Source organism: Schistocerca nitens, chromosome 11 (assembly GCF_023898315.1).
Source record: "Schistocerca nitens isolate TAMUIC-IGC-003100 chromosome 11, iqSchNite1.1, whole genome shotgun sequence".
Classification (NCBI taxonomy): domain Eukaryota; kingdom Metazoa; phylum Arthropoda; class Insecta; order Orthoptera; family Acrididae; genus Schistocerca; species Schistocerca nitens.
Window position 1 is genome coordinate 105,849,373 of NC_064624.1, and position 25,178 is coordinate 105,874,550.

Consider the following 25,178-nt stretch of genomic DNA (forward strand, 5'->3'; position numbering starts at 1 on the left):
CATTCATACAGCCATATGTAACTGTCAGAAAAGTCCTTTTTTGGGATATTGTTCAACTCACACATCACACTGGCTCAAATATCAGTTATGTTTTCAAAGTGTTTACCCTTCATGTCAGTATCTGCACTTTGTCATTTTGCAGTTGGTTCGTAGTGATAACAGCAAGTCTCATCATCCTGATGATTTTTCCAGCAAAAGAATGTGCATTTCAGTCAAGTCACAACAGGTGTCCATGTATGACCATTTTTGTTTGGGAGCTGAAGTGTGCGAGACAAACTTTGCAGACACTTCTCTCTTCTTGAAAATATGATATTGTAGTGGCAAGTGTTGTTCAGAAGTATAACGCAAAGTTCTTTTGGACACACATGCATGTCCGAAGGAATGGGCACTGCCATTATGAAGTACATGAAATGTATTTGCAGTTGCAAATATGGACAACTGCCAGCTATATAATGGGAGGACGACAATGAAAATTTGTGCCGGACTAGGACTCAAACCTGGATTTCCCGCTTACCTTTAGGCTACCCGAGCACAGTTCATGGCCAGACTGAAAGTTTCGTATGTCGTCAACCATATGTCTACAACCTGAACTCGTACATTAATTATTCCTGTGCAGAAAAAGCATTTTAACTGAAAGTTGCTTGCCAGTGTCGGGCAATACATACACTATTGCAATTCCTGCATTGTTCAGAAGTTTGATGCAACATTCATTTGGACGTGCATGTCTTCCCTGTACTGGAATATACATAATGGATGTGTGAGTGTACGTTGTAGACACGTGGTTGATGACATAAGGAAGTTTTGGTCTGGCTGTGAAGCAAGCATGCTTGCATAGGCTAATATTATGGCAACGACTCGTGATAAGTGGGGAATCTGGGTTAGAGTCTTGATCTGGGACAAATTTTTGTTCTCATCATTCCATTATAAAGCTGATGGTTGTCATTATTTGCAGCTATGAATACATTTCATGCATTCTTGAGAATGTCTTGGACACTTGACTTAAAGATATTTCTCCACTGCAATTTGTGACACAATGGGATTTCATGCTATGCCTGCAGATTGACTGTGTAATGCTACCTGATCACAAGTGACTAGTTGAATGCTCATCTGTTTTTACAGTTGTTAGTTTAAGCTGCCATCATAGTTACCATACTGACATTGTTTGCATGCCAGAATAAAATCATTCTCAGAACTTTTTGGATGAGCTGTGAATATTGTGTGTAACTAAAAACAGCATTCTCTGCAAAATGCAAGTGCTGATGTTGAATCTAATTACCAAATTTTGTTTTAGTCTGTTGCAAAAATTTCACTATAATATTCATTCTGAACCATTTCTATATTTCTTTCCTATTTGCGCAATGTGTTACACAAAAACTGGCATCTTGTGCTTTTTGTCTTAGGACTGTAAGCTATTCATTTTAGTAGTAAACTTTGTGCCAAAATCTATTAAAAGCATCCTGAATAATGTTTACCAACTTACTGCGAGAATTTGTGTCCCTGTGTTAGGTCAGCCAACAGCTGCTGGACCTCGTGTGGCCCAATCTCAGGGTACTAGCACGGTCTTCACCAAAAGACAAATACACACTGGTTAAAGGTATGATTGAGAGCAAGCTATATCCAAACAGGGAAATAGTTGCTGTCACCGGAGATGGAACCAATGATGGTCCAGCTCTGAAGATTGCTGATGTCGGGTTTGCTATGGTAGGTGCAGGTGGATATTGTTTGCTGTTTTGCATTAAGTGTAGTCTGTTGATGTAAGAAAACATTTATTTTATTTAATAATTATTGTACAATTCCAAATAAATATATTTGATTACTTTGTATGTTTGTTTACGCCTTGCTGCAAATGTCTTTGGCCCCGAATTCTCTCTCTTTTATTTATTTTTTATTTTACTGTTGCATATACTTATGCTATACTTTGTTAAAATTGCATCCATGTAAATAAATCAATCACTATTGTACATCCAAGTTATATTTTCTGCACTAGCTCTCAAGAGGTTATAGAGCTAGACACATTCTGGCCATTGTGCTGGCTGTGGCAGAGGAGTGCTAACTCACCAGACTTATTTTTGAAGAACTGGGATTCAAGTCATGGTGCAGGCTTCCAAACTCAGTTTCAGCAAGGTGTCCCCAAGTTTTTTAAGGCAAATTATGGGATGGTTCCTTGAGAAAGGCAAAGACATATTTCCTTCCCTATCATCTTCAATCTAAGCTTTTGTTCCAGCTCTAATGACCTCATTGCTCAGGATGTTAAACCCTTTATCTTCCATCTTAGATTCAAAATACTTAGAGAATTTTAGAAATGAATAAGATTTTCATTTTTTGTGGTAAGTTGTGCACACAGATTTATTTGCCAAGTCTGATAAACTTCAGCATTCAATTGGGACATCTAATGGAAATATATGGAAGCACAAAGCTCATATTTGTTTGACAGATGTACCAGGAGCACATCATGTTATCAAAGGTATATTCAATTGCATAAAAAAATACAAGCCTGAACAAAAGGAGGCACTACATATAATGTCATTTAGGAAATACTATATTAATGGTTTTAAGTTATTACCAGCTACATGAAACTGAACAAAGAAAAAGAATATTGACTTTATTCAGTTGCCTGCAGATGGTCTTAACCCAAAAATCATTAATACGAGAGTTGGAACTTTAATAGTGGCAACTATTTATTTACAGCTCGTACAAAATAGATACATGTTTTTAAGTTTTACTGACCTTCAAAGTAGTCACCAGCATTGTATATAACACATTGCCAGAGATGTGGAAGTCATAGGATACTCTTAGCAGTGCCAGTTGTGTGGACAGTTCGAGCAGCGCACTCTATTGCCCGACAAATTTGTAGCAGATCTGAAGCGAATGCCATTAAGTGTTTCCTTAAGTTTAGAAACTGAGTTGAACTCATGAGGACTTAAGTCAGGGGAGTGCAGTAGGTGGTATAGCACCTAGCAGCCCCATAAGTCAAACAAATCAGTTACAGCTTGCACTGTACGTGGTTGAGCATTGTCCTTCAAAATGATGGCCAGGTACTGCAGAAAGTGTCACCACTTCTGTCTCTATGCTGTTCATTTTTGGAACACAACCTACAACCAGCTAAGAGACAGAAGTGATGACACTTTCTGCAGGACCTGACCATCATTTTGAAGGACAATGCTCGAGCACGTACAGTGCAAGCTGTTACTGATTTGTTTGATTGACAGGGCTGCTAAGTGCTATACCACCTACTGCACTCCCCTGGCTTAAGCCCTCCTAAGTTCAACTCAGTTTCTAAATTGATGAAAACACTTCATGGCATTCACTTCAAAACTGCTACAAATTTGTCGGGCAATAGACCATGCCACTCGAACTGTCAACACAACTGGCACTGCTAAGAGTGTCCTACGACTTCCATATCACTGGCAACAGGTTGTACACAATGCAGGTGGCTAGTTTGAAGGTCAGTAAAACTTTGAAACATGTATCTATTTTGTACTAGCTGTAAATAAATAGTTGCCACTATTAAAATTTCAACCCTCGTATAATGTTTATAACACTGAAGATTGGCAGATAGACAAGATTAAAGTTGTCATATAGGAAATGTTTCTCAAAACTTATTGTAACACTTTAACAGATTCGGTAAGCAGTATGTCAAATAAACTTCAAATAAGTTAATGCAACTTGCTCACTGAAGTCATTTGGATAAACAATACTGTAATTTGTTGTGCCTCAAATTTCTCTTCTCCCCAATTCTATTCAGTACCTCCTCATTAGTTATGTGATCTACCCATCTGATCTTCAGTGTTCTTCTCTAGCACCACATTTCAAAAGCTTCTGTTCTCTGCTTGTCTAAACTGTTTATCATCCATATTTCAGTCCCATACATGGCTACACTCCATACAAATACTTTCAGAAAAGTTAAGAAGTTTCCCCTCATCAGAAATGATTTCTTTGCCATTGCAAGTCTACATTTTATATCCTCTCTACTTTGACCATCATCAGTTATTTTGCTCCCCAAATAGCGAAACTCATCTACAACTTGAAGTGTCTCATTTCCTAATCTAATTCCCTCAGCATCACCTGACTTACACAGATTGAATAACTTATACAGATTGAAAAACATTGGGAATAGACCACAACGCTGTCTCACTCCCTTCTCAACACTGCTTCTCTTTCATGCCCCTTGACTCTTGTAACTGCCATCTGGTTTCTGTACAAATTGTAAATAGACTTTCGTTCGCTGTATTTTACCCCTGCCACCTTTAGAATTTGAAAGAGAGTAGTCCAGCCAACATTTTCAAAAGCTTTCTCTAAGTCTACAAATGCTAGAAACGTAGGTTTGCCTTTCCTTAATCTTTCTTCTAAGAGAAGTCGTAGGGTCAGTATTGCCTCGCGTGTTCCAACATTTCTACAGAATCCAAACTGATCTTCCCCGAGGTCGGCTTCCACCAGTTTTTCCATTTGTCTGTAAAGAATTCGCTATAGTATTTTGCAGCCGTGACTTATTAAACTGATAGTTCGATAATTTTCACATCTGTCAACACGTGCTTTCTTTGGGATTGGAATTATTATATTATTCTTCAAGTCTGAGGGTGTTTCACCTGTCTCATACATCTTGCTCACTAGATGGTAGAGTTTTGCCAGGACTGGCTCTCCCAAGGCTGTCAGTAGTTCTAATGGAATGTTGTCTACTCCCGGGGCCTTGTTTCGATTCAGGTCTTTCAGTGCTCTTTCAAATTCTTCATGCAGTATCACATCTCCCATTTCATCTTCATTTTCATCCTCTTCAAATTTCCATAATATTGCCCTCAAGTACATCTCTCTTGTATAAAACCTCTATATACTCCTTCCACCTTTCTGCTTTCCCGTCTTTGCTCACGACTGGTTTTCCATCTGAGTTCTTCATATTCATATAGGTGGTTCTCTTTTCTCCAAAGGTCTCTCTAATTTTCATGTAGGCAGTATATATCCATAGGTAAACCATGAAAGTCTGTGGCATTATGCCACACACAGACAGACCCAGCCTGCAGGCAAATCGGTGAGATTAGATCCGACAGACATTGCCTGCACATTAGTGGGAAACTCTGAGCTCCAGATCAGCAGCAGGCCCATTCCGTTAGAGACACCCACAGAAATGGCCTGCAGTTTCAGCCCGTCACGGAAGTCCACTCGTATGGTCAGCTATTCGTGTGTCACATACACAATGTTGATGAAATGAGACTACAGTGATCACTCACACAACAGATAACTTGCACAAATACTCTGAGAATCAATAATAATGAAGATAAGTAGCAACTCACCATAATTAAGTTTTTGGCCATAGCCTTTGTCAGAAAATGAGAGTGCACACATTCACACAATCACTCAGACACAACTTGTGCACATATGACCATTGTCTCCAACTGCTGCATCAACAAACTCTGAGAATTAGATCCAAACAAACCACTCCTCACCCCCCCCCCCCTGCCTTTGATCAGCAGCTGCTAGGCTAGCAGCAAACACTGGTGGCAGCACTGACTGCAAGCTGAGGGGAATGGTGGGAAGGGGAGAAGCAGTGGGAATGAGGAAGTAGGGAAGCGGCACGTGTACTCAGCTGCTCCCTGCCAGTGATAAAACGTGACATCTCAGTAAACAAACAATTTCACACTACTGAAACAAAAACGAGATTTTTCTAGTGTTTTTTTTTCTTTTTTTTTTCAAATTTCCCTGATATTTCCCTGATACAGTTGAAATTCCCTGATTTCTAGAACTTGTGGCAACCCTGAATTTTCTGTGGCACATACTGTTACATATCGCTGAGCTGTTATTAGTAACAAATACTGGCAGGCATATCTGCTGAACTGTGTTGGTGCATCTATGTCTATGTCTACATCTGTACTCTGCAAGCCAGCATACATTGTGTTTTGAAGGGTACTTTGTGACACCTGTCACCACCTCATTTTCCTGTTCTAGTCATGACTTTGTCTCTCTTATGACAATTGCTGGTAAGCCTCTTTGTGAGCTCAAATCTCTCTAATTTTATCTTCATTATCCTCTTGCAAGATACACACAGGGGGAAGCAGTATATTTCTTGACTTTTCTAGCAATGTATACTATCAGAACTTCAACAGTAGACCACAGTGTGATGCAAACGCCTTTCACGCAACTGTCTCAGCTTCTCCTTGATGCTTTCTTGTGTACTAAATGAACCTGTAATGAAATGAGCTCTGCTCCCTTTTGAATTTTCTCTGTTTTCTCTAACAGTCCTGTCTGGTACGAATATTCAGGTAGTGGTCTGACAAGCACATTGTAAGCTATTTCCTTTGTTCATAGACTACGTTTCCTGAGAATTGTTCCAGTGTATCTCGGTCTGGCACCTGCCTTACCTGTAATTACTTTTGTGTGGTTGTTCCACTTTAAATCATTCAGTGCACATTCTCATAGATATTTTATGGCTGTGACTGTTTCCAATGATTGTTTTGAAATCATTTACTCATAAAATGGTGGTTCTTCCTGCTTATTTAAGCACTATATGTTAAATTTGTTGAGAAGGACTTGCTGCAGTCTGTTTGCCAGAAACCCTTCAGCCCAGTCACACAGCTGGTCTGGTATTCTATGCACTCCTACTCAGTTCATTAGAGAACTGTGCCAAACTGCATAGGAAGCCTTTTGGAAGGCAAGGAATACAGTATCAAGCTAGAGTGTGATATCTGCCTGCTTTCTGTGCCTCATAGATGATGGGAGTGAGCTGGTTTCTACACAATTGTTGTTTTCTCCTATACAGGAGATTGTCAATCTCCATAAATATCATAATATGCTATCATAGAACGTGTTGAAAAATTTTGCAAGACTGGTATCAGACAATTTCATGCATCTACTCAACAATTCTTCTCAAAAATGAGAACAATCTGTGCTTTCCTCCAATCATTAGGAGTGCATCGTTCCTCCAGTGCTCTTTGGTACACTGTTGCAGGAAGAGGAGCAAGTTCTTTCACATACTCTATATAGAATCATATTGGTATCCCATCACTTCCAGTGGCCTCTCTTCTGTTGAAGAATTTCAGTTGCTTTTCTATCTCATGGGCACATATTTTGATACCTGTTATTCTGGCTTTTGTCTAATGATCCAAAGGAGTAACTAAGTGCAATCTTTCTCAGTGAAACAGTTTTGGAAAAATATTTCTAATATGTCAGCTTTCTCTCTGTCATCCTGTATTTTGATGCCACTATTATTACACGGTGTCTGGACATATGGCTTTGATTCATTTACTGATTTAACATAAGAACAAAACTTCTTAGGATTTTCTGTCAGGTTGGTAGATAGAATTTTACTTTCAAGTTTGTCGAATACTTCATGCACAGCTCTCCTTACACTACTTTTTGGCTTTGTTCAGTATTTGTTTGACTGTGAGGCTTTGGCTATGTTGAAATTTGCAGTGAAGCGCTCTTTGCTTGCATAGCAGCTTTCTGACACAGCTGTTGAACTGTGATGGTTGTTTCCCATACCTCATAAATTTGCTCGGTACATACCTGTCTAAAGCATATTGTACAATACCGTTGAACTTGCTCTACTGGTGCTCAACATCATTGGTGCTCTAAATGAAATTTTTCGTAATGACTGCTCAGGTAAACTTGTTACTCTTGCTAATCATAAGTATCCTCCAATCTTTCGATTTACACTCATGTTCAGTGATGTTTTAACAGCCTTATAATCACTGGTTCCTTAATACAGCAAAATACACAGATACAATTTATTTTTTTGCAGGAGCACTTGAGACAAAAATTCAACTAAGTCCTGTATAGCAACAGAAATTCCTGGATGCAATGATAAGTAAAATAAAGGGAAGCCAACCACTCACCTGTAACTGATTGGTATGTGACACATAGAAAGATGTAGCAAAAACAATAGTCTTAATAGTTTTTGAGGTCTTGCTCTATCTCTAACAAACATGCACACATTTAAACGCTTGGACAATCAAGTGTACATACACATGTAGTCAGTCTCACCAAACCTGTGTTTGTGTGGGTATCTGAATGTGTGATTATGTCTATGTCTGCAAGAGACAGAGCAAGAGCTCAAAAGTTAGTGTGAATGCTGTTTTCTGCTGTGTGTTTCTATGCACAACACACCAGTCAGCTGCAGGTGATTGGTTGCCTTTCCTTTATTTTATCCTGTGTTATCTTGCATTATTAAGAAAAATAAGTACACTGTTAACACATCTGCTTGTCTCTGCAAATCTGTCATTCTGTACCAAATTAATAAATAAATATTTTTCTAAATAGTAATCACTTCTTTGTAGTTAATTGTAGTGGTATGAAATACAGGATATTTAAAAACAAGTATTCCACAAAATTTGGGCCCTAATATGAATACCTTAAGAGCTATGAGTGCTTGTTTGTTTTCACTTCTGTGAAAAACATATATCTCTGTACTTCATACCTCTTAATATATACATTTTAGGGCTCATGTTTACTGGCCATTTTGGTCTTATTTTGGTTCATACTACGACCTCAGAAAATGTGGAACACTTTTCTTTAACACTGTGTATATCACTATGGTTGTCTCACACATTATATGGAGTATCATGTCTTTGTATCAGCTTTCACAGGGGCTCTCCCTTACCAACAACTCTCCCGTTCTGTTTCCAGTACATGTCCTAATTCTTTGTTCCCACTTACATCTTAAATGCATAGGGAGCAGTGACCGGGAGGGCCCACAGTGGGTTCTCCATTTATTTGCATCTCTATGCATTGTGAATAGTGTGCCACCTATTCTACATATATTACTTATGAGTTATGTACCAGTTTGAATTCCAGTATTGTCCATCTTAAGGACTAGAGGTAGTGCCTATTAAGGTAATTGTTAATAAATATTTTAGCATACACCCAGTAATATTAGGAACATAATCCACAGTGGTGCATTTCGGAGACAAGCTGTCTGTCTGTCTATGATAATGCACTTCAACAGCATTCAAGGTCAAAATAAAAAAGAAAAAAATATTTGTTGGAGAAGTCCTTGTCTTACTTTAAAAATGGCAACACCTGATTAGCTGCTCCACTTATCCAGGTTACCCACCAATGCATTGCTTCTGCAAGGCGGTAAATGCTGGTCCAATCAGCTGCCTCTCCATGCACCACTAGTTCGTAAACACAGGGTGTCATTTATTAATCTATATGAAATAAAATCATCATAACTTCTGAACAGTTTGCTTCAGGATATTCAAACTGCATGGTTGGCCACGGGGCATGATGGGAATTTGTATACGTATATGGTTTGGCTTAGTAACAAAGCCCACTTTCATTTGGATGGGTTCTCAATAAGCAAAACTGGTGCATTTGGGGGACTGAGAATCTACATTTCATGACTGAGAAGTCTCTTCACCTTCAACAAGTAACTTTGAGGTGTGCAATGACCAGTCACAGAATAACTGGTGCAATATTCCTTGATGGCATGGTAACCACCAAATGGTACGTGAAGGTTTTGGAAGATGATTTCAGCCCCTTATCCTAAGTGACCCTGATTCGACAAGATGTGGTTCACGCAAGATGGAGTTCGACCCCATTGAAGCAGGAGAGTGTTTAATGTATTGGAGGAGCACTTTGGGGACTGCATTCTGGCTCTGGACTACCCGGAGGCCCCTGGCATGGGCCTCGATTGGCCACCATGTTCTCCAAATCGGAACACTTGTGACTATATTAAAGGCAAGGTGTGCAGCAACAACCCCAACGCTATTGCTGAGCTGAAAACAGCCATTCAGAAGGTCATCGATAGCATCGATGTTCCAACACTTTGTGGGTCATGCAGAATTTCACTATTCATCTGTGCCACACCAACGCCAATGACGGCAGACATATTGGACATGTCATAACCTAAATCTGAATAACTTAGTGACGTTTACATAGTGAATGAAGTGTGTGCATGCTGTGGTTTGCAACTAATTTAGATTTCTTTTTTCATATAGTTCAATAATTGTCACCCCGTATATGTACTGACAGAGTGCACTGAGCCATCAGCCATTCCATAACACTTCAGAGATGTTACAGAGGGCATGGAGAGACACCATACTAATAGTTATCTGTTCCAAATTGTTCACATTTTTTGTACTAGTGTCAGTCTTAAGAAATATCTAAGAAATCATTGAGGAATGCAACAGATGTGGTTCCCAACCAGTCTTGCCACTCACAACATTATGAAGAATAGATGTTAAAAACCTAAGTGAATATAGCCAATAATGTTCCAGAGTTCAGCAGATAAGTTAAATGAATTAAACATCACTAAATGGATAGCAGTAAATAATGGGTATGATGTAAAGATGGTGAATCATCTTATCTATAGGGACAAGAAGAAACAGACAGAGGAAATAGCAAGGGATAAGATGATCATCACTTTACGATATTTTGGGAAAATTTCACAGAAACTGGCAAACATTCTCCAGCCATACAATGTTAATTTAGCATTCACAGCAAAAAGCTTAATGAGATATAGTGTATGACAAGAAGCTGGCAACAGGATAAATAAACTGGAACAGGTATGTGTTTATAAAATACAGTGGAAGGAAGACTGGGTTTAACATCTCCTTGACAATACACATAGTGTGAAATGAAATATGTAGGACAAACAGGTAGAAAATTTTAGAAAAGATGTAGGGAGCATGCAGACTCTTTTAGACTGGGAAGCTGCAGCAGATTGGTAGTTGCCAAATATATACATCAGGCTACTCACCCCCTGAAAGGCATAGAAGTGAACTTAGAGATGATCCATGTAGATAGGAAAGGAAAGAAACTCGACCTGCTTGTGGACCTTGAAATAGCAATCCATCAGGGTAAGCTTGATAATGTACTTAACATAACAGGTGATTCAAAAAGAAAGAACAGACTTCAGTTTTTGCTATGTACAAACTATAAAAGACAGAAATATGTTGTGTATCTCACTGGGTAGAGGAAGATTCAAAGTTTTGACACAGATTTGCTGTTGTTTTATAGCAACATGACGACTCTACCACAAGAGAAATTATTTTGTATGTGGTAATTTGCATGAAGTCAGTCCATTGTTCAAGTGCAACATGCATTCCACCATTCATTTAACAAGAAGCCACCTCTGCACAAGCAGATTAATGATTGGCATACAAAATTCTTGTAAGCTGGTTGCATTTGCAAAGGGAAGAGCAGAGGTCAATCAGGCACACCTGATGAAAATGAGTGTATTTGAAATGCATCCACATGGAGCCTTGGAAGTCCACAGGATGAAGCCTTAAACGTTGCAGCTACTGTAGCATTTATGTCACGGCTACCGTGACGGAGATTATGGATTTTGCTTTTCAGTCCTCCAGGAAACGGCAGACAACACTTTTTCTGAATGACTCATTTTTTCAGATGAATCGATGTTTTGTCTATCAGGTAATGTATAACACCATTATGTAAGATTTTGTGGGTCATGAAATTCTGGCACTATCATGTGTTTAGTGCCATTTCTGTTCACAAGATTCTTTTTTGTGGAGGAAATTGACAGGAATATCATACCTGGACATACTGCAAAATTGGTTGTTTCCTCAGCTTTAGGAAGATCCCACTGATTTCATTTTTATGCACAATGGTGCCCTCCCTCACTTTTACCTCAAGGTACAGTGTTATCTTAACACCTTCACCCCACAACATTGGATTGGAAGAGGTGGACGACATGATCTCCCTCATTGCTTTTGGTCTCCCAGGTCACCAAGCCCTCACCTGGTGATTTTTTTTCTATGGGGTACAGGAAAGGCAGTCTTTGTCCCACATAACACTGCTACTCTCCAAGAGCCGAGAAATCAAATTTTTGAATCTGCCAATGAAACAAACAGGGATCTCTTGATTCATGTGTGGCATGAAATAGATTACCATTTCAATGTTTCTCAAGCAACACTGGTACTCATGTTGAATGTATGATATAGTGTCTGTGTGAACATAAGACTTTGAACCTTCCCTTCTCCAGTGACATTAGCAGTGTGCTTCTGTCTTTCATAATTTGACAGTAAAAAACAATTGAAATCTATTCTTTCTTTTGGAATCATCCTGTACAAATGGGCAAGAATGGTAATACCATCTTTGATGGTTTGTTCTGACTTTTTTAACGTTGGCATTAGTATGATAAATGTGAACAATTTGCCATATTTAATCTTTAATATGGAGGCCAGACAAACGCGTGGTTCCTGAAGAGGGGCAGCAGCCTTTTCAGTAGTTGCAGGGGCAACAGTCTGGATGATTGACTGATCTGGCCTTGTAACATTAACCAAAACAGCCTTGTTGTGCTGGTACTGCGAATGGTTGAAAGCAAGGGGAAACTACAGCCGTAATTTTTCCCAAGGGCATGCAGCTCTACTGTATGGTTAATGATGATGGCGTCCTCTTGGGTAAAATATTCCGGAGGTAAAATAGTCCCCCATTCGGATCTCCGGGCGGGGACTACTCAAGAGGACGTCGTTATCAGGAGAAAGAAAACTGGCGTTCTACGGATTGGAGCGTGGAATGTCAGATCCCTTAATCGGGCAGGTAGGGTAGAAAATTTAAAAAGGGAAATGGATAGGTTAAAGTTAGATATAGTGGGAATTAGTGAAGTTCGGTGGCAGGAGGAACAAGACTTTTGGTCAGGTGATTAAAGGGTTATAAATACAAAATCAAATAGGGGTAATGCAGGAGTAGGTTTAATAATGAATAAAAAAATAGGAGTGCGGGTAAGCTACTACAAACAGCATAGTGAACGCATTATTGTGGCCAAGATAGACACAAAGCCCACGCCTACTACAGTAGTACAAGTTTATATGCCAACTACCTCTGCAGATGATGAAGAAATAGATGAAATGTATGATGAGATAAAAGAAATTATTCAGGTAGTGAAGGGAGACCAAAATTTAATAGTCTTGGGTGACTGGAATTCGTCAGTAGGAAAAGGGAGAGAAGGAAACATAGTAGGTGAATATGGATTGGGGGGAAGAAATGAAAGAGGAAGCCGCCTTGTAGAATTTTGCACAGAGCATAACTTAATCATAGCTAACACTTGGTTCAAGAATCATAAAAGAAGGTTGTATACCTGGAAGAATCCTGGAGATACTAAAAGGTATCAGATAGATTATATAATGGTAAGACAGAGATTTAGGAACCAGGTTTTAAATTGTAAGACATTTCCAGGGGCAGATGTGGATTCTGACCACAATCTATTGGTTATGAACTGTAGATTAAAACTGAAGAAACTGCAAAAAGGTGGGAATTTAAGGAGATGGGACCTGGATAAACTGCCTAAACCAGAGGTTGTAGAGAGTTTCAGGGAGAGCATAAGGCAACAAATGGCAGGAATGGGGGAAAGAAATACAGTAGAAGAAGAAGGGGTAGCTTTGAGGGATGAAGTAGTGAAGGCAGCAGAGGATCAAATAGGTAAAAAGACGAGGGCTAGTAGAAATCCTTGGGTAACAGAAGAAATATTGAATTTATTTGATGAAAGGAGAAAATGTAAAAATACAGTAAATGATGCAGGCAAAAAGGAATACAAACGTCTCAAAAATGAGATTGGCAGGAAGTGCAAAATGGCTAAGCATGCATGGCTAGAGGAAAAATGTAAGGATGTAGAGGCTTGTCTCACTAGGGGTAAGATAGATACTGCCTACAGGAAAATTAGAGAGACCTTTGGAGAGAAGAGAACCACTTGTATGAATATCAAGAGCTCAGATGGAAACCCAGTTCTAAGCAAAGAAGGGAAAGCAGAAAGGTGGAAGGAGTATATAGATGGTCTATACAAGGGCGATGTACTTGAGGACAATATTATGGAAATGGAAAAGGATGCAGATGAAGATGAAATGGGAGATACGATACTGCGTGAAGAATTTGACAGAGCACTGAAAGACCTGAGTCGAAACAAGGCCCCGGGAGTAGACAACATTACATTAGAACTACTGATGGCCTTGGGAGAGCCAGTCCTGACAAAACTCTACCATCTGGTGAGCAAGATGTATGAGACAGGCGAAATACCCTCAGACTTCAAGAAGAATATAATAATTCCAATCCCAAAGAAAGCAGGTGTTGACAGATGTGAAAATTACCGAACTATCAGTTTAATAAGTCACGGCTGCAAAATACTAACGCAAATTCTTTACAAACGAATGGAAAAACTAGTAGAAGCCGACCTAGGGGAAGATCAGTTTGGATTCCGTAGAAATATTGGTACACGTGAGGCAATACTGACTCTCCAACTTATCTTAGAAAATAGATTAAGGAAAGGCAAACCTACATTTCTAGCATTTGTAGACTTAGAGAAAGCTTTTGACAATGTTGACTGGAATACTCTCTTTCAAATTCTGAAGGTGGCAGGGCTAAAATATAGGGAGCGAAAGGCTATTTACAATTTGTATAGAAACCAAATGGCAGTTATAAGAGTTGAGGGGCATGAAAGGGAAGCAGTGGTTGGGAAGGGAGTGAGACAGGGTTGTAGCCTCTCCCCAATGTTATTCAATTTGTATATTGAGCAAGCAGTAAAGGAAACAAAAAAGAAAAATTTGGAGTAGGTATTAAAATCCGTCGAGAAGTAATAAAAACTTTGAGGTTCACCAATGACATTGTAATTCTGTCAGAGACAGCAAAGGACTTGGAAGAGCAGTTGAACGGAATGGATAGTGTCTTGAAAGGAGGGTATAAGATGAACATCAACAAAAGCAAAACGAGAATAATGGAATGTAGTCAAATTAAGTCGGGTGATGCTGAGGGAATTAGATTAGGAAATGAGATGCTAAAAGTAGTAAAGGAGTTTTGCTATTTGGGGAGCAAAATAACTGATGATGGTCAAAGTAGAGAGGATATAAAATGTAGACTGGCGATGGGAAGGAAAGTGTTTCTGAAGAAGAGAAATTTGTTAACATCAAGTATAGATTTAAGTGTCAGGAAGTCGTTTCTGAAAGTATTTGTATGGAGTGTAGCCATGTATGGAAGTGAAACATGGACGATAAATAGTTTGGGCAAGAAGAGAATAGAAGCTTTTGAAATGTGGTGCTACAGAAGAATGCTGAAGATTAGATGGGTAGATCACGTAACTAATGAGGAGGTGTTGAATAGGATTGTGGAGAAGAGAAGTTTGTGGCACAACTTGACTAGAAGAAGGGATCGGTTGGTAGGACATGTTCTGAGGCATCAAGGGATCACCAATTTAGTGTTGGAGGGCAGCGTGGAGGGTAAAAATTGTAGAGGGAGACCAAGAGATGAATACACCAAGCCGATTCAGAAGGATGTAGGTTGCAGTAGGTACTGGGAGATGAAGAAGCTTGCACAGGATAGAGCAGCATGGAGAGCTGTATCAAACCAGTCTCAGGACTGAAGACCACAACAACAACAACAACATGGTGTCTCTCCATGCCTTGTGTAATCTCTTTGCAATGTTATGGAACAGCTGATGACTGAGGGCATTCTGCCAGTACATATGTTTACAAACTATTGGTGCAAGGAGAGGCAGCTGATCTGACCTGTATTTACCACCTTATGGAAGCAAGGCCTTGGCGAACAAATGGTAACAGGGGTAAGTCGAGCAGGAAATCTCGTGTTGCCATTTTTAAAGTAAGACATGAACTTCTCGTTCAAATAATTTTATATGTTTCATATTTTGACCTAGTGTGCTTTTGAAGTGCATTTTATATTCGATTAACTGAGAACAGCCAGATGATGGGAACTTGACTTCAGAAATGTGTTGCTGTGGATTATGTTCCTAATATTGGTTGTTTAGATAAAAAAGTACCTACCAAGCAGTGGCAGAACATGCATATAAAATATGTTATAATTATACAAACTTTTGCAGCCAGTGACTTCTTCTTCCAGCAGAAGGTTTGAAGGGAAGGAAGAGGGGCGAAGGAAAAGGACTGGAGAGCTCTAGGAAAAGGATTGGCACCCAGAACCACGTGTTAGGGGAGACTTACTGGATGGGTTGAGAAGGAAAGACTGAGTGTTGGGGACTCCAGTGGATGAGAGTTAGAAACCTAAGAGCTTAAAGGTGAAAGACAGGGTAATATGCAAGACAGAGATTACTGTTAAGACATTGTGCATGAGTTAATAAGACTGAAAAGATAAGTGCATTGTACATAACAGAAGTGGGAGGGGGATGACGAAAAATAGATAGGTAAGAAAATGAAAGATGTACAAAACTAAAACAGAGTGAAGAAAGGAGTAGTTACTGTGACGAAATGCTGAGACAGAAGAAATTGACATAAATTGAGGCCAGGCAGGTGTTGAAAACTGAGGGCATGTTGTAGTGCTAGTTCCTACCTGCAGAGTTGTGAGAAACTGGTGTTTGGGGGAAAAAACCAAACGTAGCGTGTGGTGAAACAGACACCGAGGTCACGACTGCCGTGTTGTGGAGTGTGTCTGCAACAGTATATTGTGTGTTGCCAGTATACATCCTCTGCCTATCCCATTCATCCTGAGTGATAATTTGGTGGTAGTCATCCCGATGTAAAAAGCCAAACAGTGCTTACATAACAGCTGGTATGTAAACACTGTTTGGCATTTCTCATTGGCATGACTACCACAAATTATCAGTTAGGATGAATGGGTGTAGGCAAAGGGTGTATACTGGCAACACGTAATATCCTGCTCTACAACATGACAATCATGATCTTGGTGCCTGTTTCACCTCACGCACCATCTGAATTCTTCCTCCAGACCCATGTTTCTCAGAACTCCACAAGTGGGAACTTGTGCTACAACATGCCCTCAGTTCTCACCACCCACCTCACCTTAATTTACATTAATTACTTTTGTCTCAGCATTTCTTTGCAGTAACTACTCCTTTCTTCACTCTGTTTTAGTTTTTTTCTACATCTTTTGTTTTCTTACATGTCTATTTTTTGCCGCCCCTTCCCACCTCTGTTACGTAAAATGCACTTAGCTTTTCACTCTTTATTAATTCGAGCACGGCATTTTAGCAGTAATCTCTGTCTTGCATTTTACCCTGCCTTCCACCTTTAAGCTCTCTGGTTCTCAAATCTTTTCTGGTGCAGTCCCCAGCACTCAATCTTTCCTTCTCATCCAGTCTGGTAAGTTTCCCCCGACCTGTGGTTCTGGGTTACTTTTCCAAAATCTATCCCTTTTCCTAGATATCCCCAGTCCTTTTCCTTCATGTCTCTTCCTTCCCCTTCAATCCTTTCTGCTGGAAGAAGGAGCCACTGGCTCTGAAAGTTTGCATAATTATAACTTTCTTTGTATGTGCATGAGTAGATTTTTTATCTATCAAATTATGTTATATTGTCAAAAATTGATTGTTTTTGTTGTTATAATAGTGGTAGATGTATGCTAAAATATGTATAATGAACCAATCTGAATTACTGGCAGTGATATTTTTAGATGCAATTTGCTCTGTGTTGCCTATCATTCATATAGTATGAACAGAACGTTTAAACTTACAAGCAATTTATCTGATTTTAGGTATTTAATTTTTGTCATTCCTTTTGAATGGTATCTAGGTCATTCACAAGTACCATTGATGCTTTTCTTCCTATTGTAGGTGTGTCTTGATGCTGTATCGCTGGCCTGGTGTCTTCTTGTGGCTGCATCTTGCTTTGCTAAATACAGTTCCAGTTTTTGTTGTGATACCTTTTCAGATACTATATTTAGTGTGTCATGCAATTCTCTGTCACTAATCTATAATACCATATAAAGACAATTCATAGTTCAATTTCAGATTTTTACATGATACTCTAATAAACCTTCAGATGGACATAGGCTGCAATTTTTTTAAAATATATGTGGTATAAAATTATATATATATAAAACCTATACTTATAAAAGAAGACAAGTTGTAGTTTAAGGTTGTTACCAAAAATCTCAAAAACTACTAGACCCTCCAACAACTTTCGAGTGTTTAGCAGGATCCCATTGACATTCCTCCATGATATTTCACCCCCAAGATGTCCAACAATCTTCAGGCGAGTAGACAACTACTGGAGATCCCAGTCACATTCACAGTATTTATGCCAAATCTCGCACATAAGAAATGTGCTGGCATCTTTCGGCACATGCGTCAGATGATGACATACCCAGGACAGCCAAGTTGTGTGTGCCATCCTTGGTGATGGAAGTGAGAGATGACCTAATCACTGAGTATCGACAGATCCCATCAATTCCATGGTGACTGAGTTATTTTAATTATGGGATTTCAATTTTTATCTGGTTGGCAGCTGTTGCCACAATTTATAAGATTATCGGCAAGATGTATTTCCACTGATTCTTTGATTACTGAATCCCAAAAACTGGAAACTGGAGCTAAACTTTTTGTTCTGTTGTGTTCCATTGAGTGTCACAGTGTCCTGCTACTGGTGATTTTAATAGCTACTGAAGATGGGTGTATCTTTTGTGTTCTGTGCAACACTCTTGGACAGTTCGTGTTATCTGGCTTTTATATGCAGCACCACACTCACCGGTAATTTCATAAATGCCCACTTTTTTCAGTTGTAAGTTGTCTTTAATGGATCCAACAAGGGCAAACTCTTCACTGGGGGATGGAAGATAACCTTGATTTTATTTTTCCTCAGCAATCTGCCTATTTTAGAAGACACATTCCCAGCATTTGAAAGGAATACAGTTGATTTACAGTTTACGTCATTGTCCTCAGTGCGTTGCTTCTTGTTATTATAGCTGTGCATGGCCTTTCTTATTTGGTGTGAAGTGTAGCCATTCTCTTTAGAAACCTTCTCCGAGTGTTCTAGCTCTGTGTGGAGGTTTTCATTGTCCGATATCACGTGTGCCTGGTGGCTTAAGGTACTAAGAACACCAGAAGTTTGTGGTATTTCATGGCAGCTAGATACCTGGAGATATAGATCTGTGTGTGTGGATTTTCTGTACACAGTATGTCTTAATGACCCATGATTCTCATGGCATACTAGCACATCCAGACAGGGTAAAGTCCCATATTTTTCAATCTCCATTGTAAACTTCATATTTTCAAGTAATGAGTTTAAGTGACAGCAATTTCTTCAGTTCTTGTTTGCGATGAGGGCATACAACAAAAGTTTTATCTACATAATGCCAGCAAGCCATGGGCTTTAAAACAGCAAACTCAAGTGCTTTCTCTTCAAAGACCTCCATAAGAGATTATCCACCACAGGGGACAAAGGGCTGCATACTCGAAAATTATTAATAGAAGAAATATGACAGGAAAATTTTGGAAGTTACAACTTCTGGATCGATTTACTTCAGATTTTCACACAATACTCTAACAAGTGTGTGGATGAACACAGGCTACACTGTTTTAAATATGTATGGTATGTAAGTATGTATATACTATAAAAATGAGAAAGGTTGTTGGAAAAAATCGTGAAAAGTTGTTCACCAATTTATTTCAAATTTTTACACACTGCTTTAATAAACATTAACATGGACTTAGGCTTGACCGATTTACTTCAAATTTTTACACAATAGTCTAATAAATGATTGGACGGACATTAACTACATATTTTTAAATATATATCGCATATAGGTGTATATATAGTTATAATAGAGGGAAACATTCCACGTAGGAAAAATATATCTAAAAACAAAGATGATGTGACTTACCAAATGAAAGTGCTGGCAGGTCGACAGACACACCAACAAACACAAACATACACACAGAATTCAAGCTTTCGCAACAAACTGTTGCCTCATCAGGAAAGAGGGAAGGAGAGGGAAAGACGAAAGGATGTGGGTTTTAAGGGAGAGGGTAAGGAGTCATTCCAATCCCGGGAGTGGAAAGACTTACCTTGGGGGGAAAAAGGACGGGTATACACTCGCACACACACACATATCCATCCACACATACACAGACACAAGCAGACATATTTAAAGACCAATATGTCTGCTTGTGTCTGTATATGTGTGGATGGATATGTGTGTGTGTGTGCGAGTGTATACCCATCCTTTTTCCCCCCAAGGTAAGTCTTTCCGCTCCCGGGATTGGAATGACTCCTTACCCTCTCCCTTAAAACCCACATCCTTTCGTCTTTCCCTCTCCTTCCCTCTTTCCTGATGAGGCAACAGTTGGTTGCGAAAGCTTGAATTCTGTGTGTATGTTTGTGTTTGTTTGTGTGTCTGTCGACCTGCCAGCACTTTCATTTGGTAAGTCACATCATCTTTGTTTTTAGATATATAAGTGTATATATATATATTTATATAATAGAGGGAAACATTCCACGTGGGAAAAATATATTTAAAAACAAAGATGATGTGACTTACCATACGAAAGCGCTGGCAGGTCAATAGAAACACAAACAGACACATACATACACACAAAATTCTTGCTTTCGCAACAAACTGTTGCCTCATCAGGAAAGAGGGAAGGAGAGGGAAAGACGAAAGGATGTGGGTTTTAAGGGAGAGGGTAAGGAGTCATTCCAATCCCAGGAGCAGAAAGACTTACCTTAGGGGGAAAAAGGAGAGGTGTACACTCGCACACACACACACATATCCATCCACACATATACAGACACAAGCAGACATATTTAAAGACAAAGAGTTTGGGCAGAGATGTCAGTCGAGGCGGAAGTGCAGAGGCAAAGATGATGTTGAATGACAGGTGAGGTGTGAGTGGCAGCAACTTGAAATTAGCGGAGATTGAGGCCTGGTGGGTAACGGGAAGAGAGGATATATTGAAGAGCAAGTTCCCATCTCCGGAGTTCGGATAGGTTGGTGTTGGTGGGAAGTATCCAGATAACCCGGACAGTGTAACACTGTGCCAAGATGTGCTGGCCGTGCACCGAGGCATGTTTAGCCACAGGGTGATCCTCATTACCAACAAACACTGTCTGCCTGTGTCCATTCATGCAAATGGACGGTTTGTTGCTGGTCATTCCCACATAGAATGCATCACAGTGTAGGCAGGCCAGTTGGTAAATCACGTGGGTGCTTTCACATGTGGCTCTGCCTCTGATCGTGTACACCTTCCGGGTTACAGGACTGGAGTAGGTGGTGGTGGGAGGGTGCATGGGACAGGTTTTACACCGGGGGCGGTTACAAGGATAGGAGCCAGAGGGTAGGGAAGGTGGTTTGGGGATTTCATAGGGATGAACTAACAGGTTACGAAGGTTAGGTGGACGGCGGAAAGACACTCTCGGTGGAATGGGGAGGATTTCATGAAGGAAGTGGCATCGCCTGGAATCCTTACCCAATGTGTTACTCCCGGAAACCATCCTTGTAACCATTGATGCCACTTCCTTATACACAAATATTCCGCACGTCCAGGGCCTCGCTGCGATGGAGCACTTCCTTTCACGCTGATCACCTGCCACCCTACCTAAAACCTCTTTCCTCATCACCTTAGCCAGCTTCATCCTGACCCACAACTTCTTCACTTTTGAAGGCCAGACATACCAACAATTAAAGGGAACAGCCATGGGTACCAGGATGGCCCCCTCGTACGCCAACCTATTCATGGGTCGCTTAGAGGAAGCCTTCTTGATTACCCAGGCCTGCCAACCCAAAGTTTGGTACAGATTTATTGATGACATCTTCATGATCTGGACTCACAGTGAAGAAGAACTCCAGAATTTCCTCTCCAACCTCAACTCCTTTGGTTCCATCAGATTCACCTGGTCCTACTCCAAATCCCATGTCACTTTCCTTGACGTGACCTCCACCTGTCCAATGGCCAGCTTCACACGTCCGTCCACATCAAACCCACCAACAAGCAACAGTACCTCCATTATGACAGCTGCCACCCATTCCACATCAAACGGTCCCTTCCCTACAGCCTAGGTCTTCGTGGCAAACGAATCTGCTCCAGTCTGGAATCCTTGAACCATTACACCAACAACCTGACAACAGCTTTCGCATCCCACAACTACCTTTCCGACCTGGTACAGAAGCAAATAACCAGAGCCACTTCCTCATCCCCTCAAACCCAGAATCCCCCACAGAAGAACCACAAAAGTGCCCCACTTGTGACAGGATACTTTCCGGGACTGGACCAGACTCTGAATGTGGCTCTCCAGCAGGGATACGACTTCCTCAAATCCTGCCCTGAAATAAGATCCATCCTTCATGAAATCCTCCCCATTCCACCGAGAGTGTCTTTCCGCCGTCCACCTAACCTTCGTAACCTGTTAGTTCATCCCTATGAAATCCCCAAACCACCTTCCCTACCCTCTGGCTCCTATCCTTGTAACCGCCCCCGGTGTAAAACCTGCCCCATGCACCCTCCCACCACCACCTACTCCAGTCCTGTAACCCAGAAGGTGTACACGATCAGAGGCAGAGCCACATGTGAAAGCACCCACGTGATCTACCAACTGACCTGCCTACACTGTGATGCATTCTATTGGGGAATGACCAGCAACAAACCGTCCATTCGCATGAATGGACACAGGCAGACAGTGTTTGTTGGTAATGAGGATCACCCTGTGGCTAAACATGCCTTGGTGCACGGCCAGCACATCTTGGCACAGTGTTACACCGTCCGGGTTATCTGGATACTTCCCACCAACACCAACCTATCCGAACTCCGGAGATGGGAACTTGCTCTTCAATATATCCTCTCTTCCCGTTACCCACCAGGCCTCAATCTCCGCTAATTTCAAGTTGCTGCCACTCACACCTCACCTGTCATTCAACATCATCTTTGCCTCTGCACTTCCGCCTCGACTGACATCTCTGCCCAAACTCTTTGTCTTTAAATATGTCTGCTTGTGTCTGTATATGTGTGGATGGATATGTGTGTGTGTGCGCGCGAGTGTACACCCGTCCTTTTTTCCCCCTAAGGTAAGTCTTTCCGCTCCCGGGATTGGAATGACTCCTTACCCTCTCCCTTAAAACCCACTTCCTTTCGTCTTTCCCTCTCCTTCCCTCTTTCCTGATGAGGCAACAGTTTGTTGTGAAAGCTTGAATTTTGTGTGTATGTATGTGTCTGTGTTTCTATCGACCTGCCAGCGCTTTCGTATGGTAAGTCACATCATCTTTGTTTATATACTACTGGCCATTAAAATTGCTATACCACAAATATGACGTGCTACAGACGTGAAATTTAACCGACAGGAAGAAGATGCTGTGATATGCAAATGATTAGCATTTCAGAGCATTCACACAAGGTTGGCGCCAGTGGTAACATCTACAACGTGCTGACATGATAAAAGTTTCCAACCAATTTCTCATACACAAACAGCAGTTGATGGACGTTGCCTGGTGAAAATTTGTTGTGATGCCTCCTGTAAGGAGGAGAAATGCATACCATCACGTTTCCAACTTTGATAAAGGTTGGACTGTAGCCTATCGCGATTGCAGTTTATCGTAACGCGACATTGCTGCTCGCGTTGGTCGAGATTCAATGACTGTTAGCAGAATATGGAATCGGTGGGTTCAGGAGGGTAATACAGAATTTCGTGCTGGATCCCAATGGCCTCATATCACTAGCAGTCGAGATGACAGGCATCTTATCCACACGGCTTTAATGGATTGTGCAGCCACATCTCGATCCCTGAGTCAACAGATGGAGATGTTTGCAAGACAACAACCATCTGCATGAACAGTTCAATGACATTTGCAGCAGCATGGACTATCAGCTCGGAGACCGTGGCTGCAGCTACCCTTGACACTGCATCACAGACAGGAGCGCCTGTACTCAGTGATGAACCTGGGTGCACGAATGGCAAAACGTCATTTTTTCACATGAATCCAGGTTCTGTTTACAGCATCATGATGGTCGCATCCGTGCTTGTCGACATCGCGGTGAATGCCCATTGGAAGCGAGTATTCACCATCATCATACTGGCGTATCACCCGGCGTGATGGTGTGGGGTGCCATCGGTTACACGTCTTGGTCACCTCTTGTTCGCACTGACAGCACTTGGAACAATGAACATTACATTTGAGATGTGTTACGACCCGTGGCTCTACCCTTCATTTGATCCCTGGGAAACCCTACATTTCAGCAGGATAATGCACGACCGCATGTTGCAGGTCCTGTACGGGCCTTTCTGGATACAGAAAATGTTTGACTGCTGCCCTGGCCAGCACATTCTCCAGATCTCTCACCAATTGGTGGCCGAGCAACTGGCTCGTCACAATACGCCAGTCACTACTCTTGATGAACTGTGGTATCGTGTTGAAGCTGTATGGGCAGCTGTACCTGTACACGCCATCCGAGCTCTGTTTGACTCAATGCCCAGGCATATCAAGGCCGTTATTACAGCCAGGGGTGGTTGTTCTGGGTACTGGTTTCTCAGGATTTATTTACCCAAATTGCGTGAAAATGTAAACACATGTCAGTTCTAGTATAATATATTTGTCCAATGAATACCCATTTATCATCTGCATTTCTTCTTGGTGTAGCAATTTTAATGGCTAGTAGTGTAGGTGCAAAAGGTTGCTAGCAAAAATCTCAATAAGTTTTTCACCATTTTAGTTCAAATTTTTACACAGTACTCTAACAAATGTTTCGATGGTTATGTGCTGCAAATATTTTTAATATTTATTGTATATAATAACTGCAAAGGGCATTAGTAAGTGAAGCAACACTTTTTTCCTCAAAGTGGGTGGGTTGGTTTTATTCAGGATTCCTATACACCATGTTATACCCTGTTGTTTTGGCTACAAAACCCTGTTTTTAAACATAAGCTTCATTCAGTGCAATGGCCTTACGCCATGTTACTGGAAGGGCCTGCATACCCAAATGGTACCACTCTATTGGTCAACATGAGAGCCACTGTTTTACTGCATCAATGAGGTCATCCACATACTGCTTCCCACAGTGTGTGTCCTTCATTGGGCCAAACAGATTGAAGTCAGAAGGTGCAAGATCTGGGCTGCAGGGTGTATGATGGACAGTCCAATGTGGTTTTGTGAGTTTCTCTTGGGTGCACAGATTTGTGTGGGACCTTGCATTGTGATAGAGAAGGAGTAGTTCATTTGCTTTTATGTTGATCACCTCAAATAAGAGTGTCTACACATTCCAACACTACACAAGTCACAGCTGTGTGCGGCCAACTGGTACATGGGACATCAGACAGGTTTGCACGACCTTGTAGTGATGATCAAAGACACCTCGTCCAATGACTCAGTGTGCTTTTTTTCACTGTCGGGTCTCCATAGGCATCCTGCAAGTGCCTGTGAGTATCTCTGATGCTTTGGTTTCCCACCAAAAGTAGCTCAATGATAGCTCTTTGCTTGGGAACACCTCCATTTTTTTTTTTTTTTTTTTTTTCCCCCCCCCAATCAGTCTACTGACTGGTTTCATGCAGCCCGCCCCG

General features: G+C 40.8%; 1 protein-coding gene across 1 annotated transcript in view; it reads left to right on the top strand.

The window, feature by feature from the left end:
- The window catches only part of LOC126213343 (plasma membrane calcium-transporting ATPase 3-like), a 548,976-nt gene that overhangs the window by 362,328 nt on the left and 161,470 nt on the right, over window positions 1–25,178 (top strand). Inside the window, exon 16 of the mRNA XM_049941041.1 lies at window positions 1,507–1,701. Coding sequence (XP_049796998.1) covers window positions 1,507–1,701 — 195 coding nt within the window. The remainder of the gene's footprint in view (window positions 1–1,506; window positions 1,702–25,178) is intronic.